Consider the following 9,260-nt stretch of genomic DNA (forward strand, 5'->3'; position numbering starts at 1 on the left):
CCGCCCCTTATGGACGGAATAATCATGCTATATGAGGTCTGATGCAGTAATTAGCATATTCTGTCAGGTAAGTTCGTAATTTTGATAACCATCTGAAAATAAGACATACGTTACGGAAACAGGGAGAGAAAGTGAAAGCTATAGCAGGCCAAACAGGTAGGTTTGCCATTGTCAATTTAAAATAAAACTTTTCTAAGCTAACACTGGTACTTACTATACGAATGTCATCTTTTTTGTGGAGTACAGCGGCCAAATTCTCTTGTTGCTCTGCCATGGTCTTTATCGTCGCTATGAACAGGGATCTGTCATCAAAGTATCTCGCAAAACTGAGGGAACTCTGACTGTAGTAGAAGCAGACACACTTGGAAGTAAATTACTGAGCCATTATGTAAGAACGCCCGCTTAGTTGTCACATTACACGCCGCAACTCAGGACTGTAATCCAGTTGTTTGTAACTGTAACGTATTTTTACCTCGCCGAGCGATTTAGACGTGTCGTGTTATATAAGGGAATAAATTGCATCTCAAAGACGGTTGCGAAAAGGAAAAAAAAGAAGCAAATGATGCACTGTGTTTTCGGACGATATAGTTTAAATACGCAACGTTTATTAGCCTACTCAACGACGCCCGAACAAATAGACTGGTGCAGCATGGGCAGGTCCAATTTTTTTTGGAAGACGGAGCTTAAAAATTTCGGTACATACAGCAAAAATTGTGGAAGCTATTTTAATTTTTTTTTTAATTGGCATCTCTATCTCAGCTCAACCAGAGCTGTAACGAAGTAGTGGCGAGACAGGACCCCGCCAAGGCTGCAGGCACAGAAGGGGCGCAAAAACTGACCGAAAAACAGAAAGAAAAAAGGTTCAGCTCGTTCTAATAAGGAGCAGTACAAAGTCCTGTAACGGGTGTCGCACGAAATTTGTGTCTTTGACACAGACAAACTTTTCATATTTTCTAACTTTGTAGATACTGTAATAGGTAAGAAATTATATACCGGCAGCAAATCTTCCTGATGATGCGTTTTTTAAAAAATGGATGAAGCATTTTTTTGTATTACTGCGAAGTTCCACATCGTAACGTTTATCATAAAAATGACCTATGGAACAAGTCAGTAACTGTCTTTAGACATTAGATTGCAAGTCGTTCATGTGAGTGTGAAAGACAAACGAGCTTAAGCAGTAATCTACTGGCATTAGTTTCAGGTCATAATGTGAAAACCAGCAGTCTCTGTAACTTGGTGATTTTGTTATCTTTATCAACATTTTAATGCCGAAAATACTTCTATTTCCATCTTTGAGCAGGACATGTATCTGTTTTCATGTTGCTGAGCGTATATATTTGTCTGGAAAACCGTATGATCCAGCCTTTTATCCATTAGGCATCTGGATAAAGTAAGAGAGGTTGATTTTTCAGTACGGCAAATGTCTAGTGACGGGCCTGAACGCGTCTCGATGGAGACGGAATGACAACATTGACCCACATTGGCAAGGTACGAGGAACGGCAGCTCCTGTCCATTTACACGTGATTGTTTTCAGTAGGTGGAGGATCGGTTGACCTACACTCTCAGAGTAGTTGTCCATCTCAGAGAGATGCCTTTTCAAATTCTTTCTTTCATTTTTAGAGACTGAAAACTCAAAACCAGGATCAGAAGGAAAAACTTCAGGTTGAAGGATTTTCTGTGCTTTTTTACACGATAATCCTTTCGGCATCACGTAACAGCAGGTAAGAAATAATTTTCTGGTTTTTAACAGCAGTAAGACTCATGGTTAAGATATGTGTTTGATTTCCCTTTCACAAAAACACTAAATTAGGCACACCCTAATTGAAAATATTAAATAAATTTTCCTATGTGCTTACAATAATATCATATGCTTTCCAAGGAAGGTGTGGTGATTATTGCCTTCTTCAGAAATTCTTGCTTACCTAAATTAGGCATACCTTAACTGAAAATATTAAATAAATTTTCCTATGTACTTACAATAATTTCATATGCTTTCCAAGGAAGGTCTAGTGATTATTGCCTTCTTCAGAAATTCTTGCTTACCTGTCAGCAATTTACAAAATTTGGCCACCAATGTTGTAGACTAACACAAAACAATGTCAAAATATAAAACAATAATCCAGTAGGACAGATTTAACTTCATTCATAGTATACAGTGTTTCTTCTGTGCCTGTATTACTTGCGTAAAATGAAGAATAACTGCCTTCAGTCAAAATCGTGATTTTATTTCAATGCACGGTATATTTCGAGCCTTGGGGCTTCATCATCAGGTGCTTTAACAGTCTACATAAATTTTTTTTTTTGAGATTTAGATGAATTCTGGTCCTGGTATGAATACAATGCTATGTTAGAAAGTGGCACATTGTGAATACAAGTTTAAAAAACTAAGACAAACCGAAAAATAACTTAGTGTTTCCAGTAGTGGATAGAGTGTCATTTCATCCAAGTGATATCACAAGGAAAGGAGTTTTATTTATGCGGGCATTTGAAAGCTCTCGTCTACGCAACCCCGGTAGCAAATGTAGAGACTCTTCGTGCTCGTATTGTGGACGGCTGCGATACAATACGCCATTCTCCAGGGCTGCAACAGCGCATCAGGGATTCCATGCGACGGAGGATGGATGCATGTATCCTCGCTAGCGGAGGACATTTTGAACATTTCCTGTAACAAAGTGTTTGAAGTCACGCTGGTACGTTCTGTTGCTGTGTGTTTCCATTCCATGATTAATGTGATTTGAAGAGAAGTAATAAAATGGGTTCTAACATGGAAAGTAAGCGCTTCCGGACACATGTCCACATAACATATTTTCTTTCTTTGTGTGTGAGGAATGTTTCCTGAAAGTTTGGCCGTACCTTTTTGTAACACCCTGTAGACAGTATACCTACATACATCTAAACCAAGACGACTCGTAGGTTAAGGTTGTTACCAAAAATCTCGGAAAGTTTTTAACCGATTTACTCCAGATTTTTACACATTACACCAATAAATGCTCAGATGTTCACGCAGACGTCCGCTACACGTTTCTAATACGTATGGTATGTGTGTGTGTGTGTGTGTTACTGTAAAAGTAAGATAAATGGTAAATCCTAGAGTTAACAGATGAAACCTAAGATTTACAATCGCGATGTGGTAAAAGTCCGAAATTTGTCGTTATATGCATAGATTTCGAACGTTTATCAAGAAACATTGGTAAATCTTAGGATTTACCAATGCAAATTGGTAAAAGCTGGATCGAAGATCCCGCCTCCGTCGTGCAGGTTCAGACAGTTTTCATTGTTACCAATTTTGTGTTCAGATAGGTTTCTTTGTTGGCAATTATGAGTTCTCAGTCTGCTCACCGCTGCGTTGTATCAGTCAGTGTCGAGCTCGTGCGTACTGTCATCTTTGCGACTCGTTTAAGTGTTGTTTCTTCTGCAGCTTTGCATCAGAATGAGTGATGTTGTGCGTAACATATTTTACGAACTTTTAATTGAATCAGTGAATAAGAAGAAGGACAACAATTTTTATGTCACTGCTGAGCAATATAATAGTCTGTTAAGTGAAGCGAAAACTGCAAAAATCGTTTCCAATAAAAAATCTGTTCACTACAGACGTTTGAAGCGATATGATGTTCTCAACATCGGAGGTGAAGAGAAACTGATAGCACCGGTGTCTGCTGGAAAAGAAGAAATTCGTTATTACGTTCGTTTGTATGAACTGTGTAACGTACTACATGAGACCCACATTGCTGTAGACCATGGCAGCCGAATACGAATGATTGTGGAACTGAATGGTAAGTTCAACATTGAGAGTATTGAATCAATCGTTACTTATTTGAGGTTATGTGAACCATGTTGTGAAGTATGGATGTATGGATGTGAGACCTGGACCATTAGAAAGGCTGAACGGCGAAGAATTGACTCCTTCGAATTGTGGTGTTGGAGGAAACTTCTTAGAGTTCCATGGACTGCAAAGAGAACCAACAGATCAATATTGGATCAAATAAAACCAGATTTCTCCCTGGAAGGTCTAATATTAAAACAAAAGCTGACCTACTTTGGACACACATTGCGAAGGCATGCCTCGCTGGAAAAAACATTAATGCTGGGGAAGATTGAAGGAACTAGAAGAAGAGGACGTCAGAGGATGAGATGGATCGATGGCATCACAGAAGCAATGTGTTCCAACCTGGAAGGTCTACGGGAGAAAGTGCAAGATAGGAAAAAGTGGCGTGATTCGGTTCATGGGGTCACGAAGAGTCGGAACCGACTAAACGAATAGAGAGAGAGAGAGAGAACCATATCACGAAAAGCAAAATAAGCATTGAAAAGGGGTGTTGCAGTGAAACCTATCATACACAGTGAAATGAATTCACCATGCCAATTTGACTTCTTTCTACTCACTTATAATTTCAGACAAAATTTGTATACCCAACATTGTGCTGTTTTGTTTTATTCCTCGCAGTCGATTTTGACAGAAAACAGGAAAATTGTATTTATGCCTTATTGGCTGATTAGAATACAGTACTGCTATGGAATCTGAATTAATCGAAAATTTGTAATTCTACTCATTTGCAGATTAAAAGCATGAAAAATATTGTTACTGAAGCTACTATCCTCACAGATCTAGCACATGGAGAGATCCCTCTCATATCCCATATCCATTAATTTTAAGCGACTTCAGTTCCCAATTAGGAATTCCTTTGAAACACCAACAGGGTTCAAAGTCAGAGCGAAGGGGGAAGAACGTGGAGAGGAGGAAGAAGAAGGTGGACAGAGAGAGGGGGGAGGAGAATAACGGGGAGAGGCAGGAGGAGGTGATGCACAGAGAAAGGGGAAAGAGCAGGAGATGGAGAAAGAGAGAGGAGAGGAGAAGATGAACTGAGAGACAGGGGAGACAGAGAAGAGGACACACATCCAATTCCCATACATACTTAGCAGTTTTGAAGCATTGTCGGATTCGCTATAGTTGGAGCCACAAACAATGGCGGCTGATTTTAGCCTTCTTCTGCACCAACAACCAATGAGCGTTCACTGGTGCTCTCAGAGCTCTGCTGTAAATGTCGTAGACAATGCGAGCATTAAATATAATATTAGCGAGTTATGTAGCAAATTTTTATTTCGTTTGTTGCGAGCTATCATGGCTGATGGTAGTGGTAAGCGACAAATCATACAGAAGCACATGAGACACGTATTTTTCAGGATATACCCTTTCATTAAGCGCAAACTACGAGTATGCTTGTACTGCAACTGTGGAACTGGCAACAATACTACAGATTTCTGTTTCTCGACTTGCGCAAACCGCCATCGTTCATGGGTCAGAATGTAGTACACACGTTTCCCATTGCACCACAAAGCCAATCCATCTGCCAGACAGTTGTATGCATGGAAGCCAATTGTGCAAGTGTACGTTTCACTCCACATGTCTGTGCTACAAACATAGTATCACGATACTGCAGTACACCGACTTATGTAAGTCTCTTTGTACCATTTCCGCTCGTTAAGACTTTTTAACTCGTTATGGTTTTATTTGTCCCTCTCTATTTCTATTACTTGTATGTGTGCTAACACTAACTGTTATGTGGCCTAAAATCGCAATAACAGCACTGTATTTTTTTTCTAGATGCAAAATTCCAAAACGTAAATGTACATTTAATAGCGATTTGCAAAGCAAATATCAAATGTGAAAAAGAGGAATTTATGACTCAGATGTCGTCTGCACAATTTGTTCAACAACCATTTACGTTGCAAATATGGGTGACGTAAATGACCACTTAAACACATAAAAGCGTAAAGGTAATTCGAAACATCAGACTAGTGGTTCAGACATCACTGTCTTATTTGAAAAGACTATACCTGGCTCAGTAGAAAGTTATCTGTTTTTATGTTGATACAAATACACTCAAATCGTCTGAAAATGCTCAACACATGGAACATTGTAGCCATCGGTCAAATTATCGTAGACAGACTATATGTGTCCGCGAAAATATTCCGATCTAGCCCAAATATCTGGGGTTTTCTAAGTCTTTATCCAGTGTCGGCAATTTAAATAATGACAGGCCTGCGAGTGAGATAAAAGCAAAGGCATTCCACTTCTGTAAGTTACCAGGACTAGTGGAAGAAAGTGGGCATCACCCCACTCTTAATTTTTACCAGATATATTCAATATAATTTTGGTCTTATGTCAAAGCGGTAGGTGGATCAAAACAAAATGTCCAGACACTCTGTGACCAAAATGGTACTGAAACAGAGGATGACGGACTTACCAAGGCCGATATACTAAATGTCTTTCTCCAAAGCTGTTTCACAGAGGAAGACTGCACTGTAGTTCCTTCTCTAGATTGTCGCACAGATGACAAAATGGTAGCTATCGAAATAGACGGCAGAGGGATAGAGAAACAATTAAAATCGCTCAAAAGAGGAAAGGCTGCTGGACCTGATGGGATATCAGTTCGATTTTTCCACAAGAGTACGCGAAGGAACTTGCCCCCCTTCTTGCAGCGGTGTACCGCAGATCTCTAGAACAGCGTAGCGTTCCAAAGGATTGGAAAAGGGCACAGGTCATCCCCGTTTTCAAGAAGGGACGCCGAACAGATGTGCAGTACTATTGACCTATATCTCTAACATCGATCACTTGTAGAATTTTGGAACACGTATTATGTTCGAGTATAATGACTTTTCTGGAGACTAGAAATCTACTCTATAGGAATCAGCATGTGTGTCGAAAAAGACGGTCGTGTGAAACCCAGCTCGCGCTATTCGTCCACGAGACTCAGAGGGCCATAGACACAGGTTCACAGGTAGATGCCGTGTTTCTTGACTTCCGCAAGGCGTTCGATACAGTTCCCCACAGTCGTTTAATGAACAAAGTAAGAGCATATGGACTATCAGACCAATTGTGTGATTGGATTGAAGAGTTCCTAGATAACAGAACGCAGCATGTCATTCTCAATGGAGAGAAGTCTTCCGAAGTAAGAGTGATTTCAGGTGTGCCGCAGGGGAGTGTCGTAGGACTGTTGCTATTCACAATATACATAAATGACCTTGTGGATGACATCGGAAGTTCACTGAGGCTTTTTGCAGATGATGCTGTGGTGTATCGAGAGGTTGTAACAATTGAAAATTGTACTGAAATGCAGGAGGATCTGCAGTGAATTGACGCATGGTGCAGGGAATGGCAATTGAATCTCAATGTAGACAAGTGTAATGTGCTGCGAAAACACAGAAAGATAGATCCCTTATCATTTAGCTACAAAATAGCAGGTCAGCAACTGGAAGCAGTTAATTCCATAAATTATCTGGGAGTACGCATTAGGAGTGATTTAAAATGGAATGATCATATAAAGCTGATCGTCGGTAAAGCAGATGCCAGACTGAGATTCATTGGAAGAATCCTAAGGAAATGCAATCCGAAAACAAAGGAAGTAGGTTACAGTACGCTTGTTCGCCCACTGCTTGAATATTGCTCAGCAGTGTGGGATTCGTACCAGATAGGGTTGGTAGAAGAGATAGAGAAGATCCAACGGAGAACAGCGCGCTTCGTTACAGGATCATTTAATAATCGCGAAAGCATTACAGAAATGATAGATAAACTCCAGTGGAAGACTCTGCAGGAAAGACGCTCAGTAGCTCGGTACTGACTTTTGTTAAAGTTTCGAGAACATACCTTCACCAAAGAGTCAAGCAGTATATTTCTCCCTCCTACGTATGTGTCGCGAAGAGACCATGAGGATAAAATCAGAGAGATTAGAGCCCACACAGAAGCATACCGACAATCCTTCCTTCCAAGAACAATACGAGACTGGAATAGAAGGGAGAACCGATAGAGGTACTCAAGGTACCCTCCGCCACACACCGTCAGGTGGCTTGCGAAGTATGGATGTAGATATAGATGTAGAAGATGGCGGATCCAAGATGGCGGCCACAGATATGGCAACGTCCCACTGACATCATGGTGGGAAATTCAAATTTGGCTATATCCACTAACACAACTCCATCACCCCCACTCCTGGAAATGCTGGGAAACAAAAAAAATGGCAAGAACATCAAGTTATGTGCATTCATCTTGAGGTCCGGAGACCAACTGACCTAGTTCATAACACCACCACCACCACCATCACCCCCAGACGGTTCTGTTGGCCATCCCTCACCACATCCCACACCTCTCCCCCTTTGCTACACTCACCTGACCCATCTGGACATTGTCAGGAAATTCGCTCAGTCTGGATCGAATTGCCAAACAGGGAGGACCTCACGATTGTAGGCTAATATAGCGTCCATAAGACATTATTTAAATAATTTGTTTAAGAACATAGTTTATTTACTTCTGAAATCGCAGTACACCTCGAAACGGACGCTGGTATTTGAACTATTAAAACGATTTTAAACAAAAGCGCTCCTTTTTTTATTCTGATTGTGAAGGGAACCATGTAATTATACTGCTACAGATCGCATTAAATGTATGTGAAAAACATTCTCATGCGTTCCATGCACCAGAGTCGTGACCTCTGGAAGAAGCCATGCGCCAGGCTTGTGGCACTGACCACCGACCATTGACAACCACAGAGCCACGCTAAGAGTCCCTGTTGCGCAGGGAGATTGCTTCAGGAGTTATTAAGTCTGGTGTTTAAGCAATGTATGGAATATTGTCACATACCTATCTTGAAGATGCCATGAAACTCTGCAAATGGTGCTGCTTCAGAAGCTATGCCACAGGAAATATTAATTAAACAATTCGCATCACAGACTGAATATAAATCACAAAACTACTACTCGAAACACACTCGCACACAAAGCACTGTGAGAGGTGTATTTGGAGCTGCGACCATCTACAGACTCTGGAATTACATGAATATTTACTTTCTAAGCTATGTGAATGAGAAATGATTCGTCAATCACGAATTAATTTACCGATCCCGAAACCGATATCAGCTACAATATCCGATTTTACACGCCAAAACGACGATTTTAAATATCTCTCTAATTCTAAATAGGACGCTCACCACTTTTCGAGTTTTAAATGCTTGTTTGAAGGTACTGCCAGTGAGAGAAAAATTTCTGAGTCCTAGAGTTGCTCTAGTATTCATCACTTTTCTGAAACGTTGAGTAGGCTTAGTTTATATTTGCCTCTGGTTTCAATGATGTTAAGGTTATTATTTTTTATTTTCTTCACTACGACAACATGTTCCCATTTCCACCAAGTGGTCAGAACACGGTCATGTCGCATTAACTCAGCTCACCCTGTTTTTCCATGGGCTGCAGAAGGTGGTAAATATAGCGC

At 40.5% G+C, this 9,260-nt stretch overlaps 1 protein-coding gene across 1 annotated transcript in view; it reads right to left on the minus strand.

The window, feature by feature from the left end:
* LOC124805263 (sorbitol dehydrogenase-like) overlaps positions 1–336 on the minus strand; it is a 99,249-nt gene extending 98,913 nt beyond the window's left edge. Inside the window, exon 1 of the mRNA XM_047265774.1 lies at positions 215–336. Within this exon, the coding sequence (XP_047121730.1) occupies positions 215–274 (60 nt within the window). The 5' untranslated portion in view covers positions 275–336. The remainder of the gene's footprint in view (positions 1–214) is intronic.
* Positions 337–9,260: the final 8,924 nt, after the last annotated feature.

The sequence above is a fragment of the Schistocerca piceifrons genome, chromosome 7 (genome assembly GCF_021461385.2).
Source record: "Schistocerca piceifrons isolate TAMUIC-IGC-003096 chromosome 7, iqSchPice1.1, whole genome shotgun sequence".
Lineage (NCBI taxonomy): Eukaryota > Metazoa > Arthropoda > Insecta > Orthoptera > Acrididae > Schistocerca > Schistocerca piceifrons.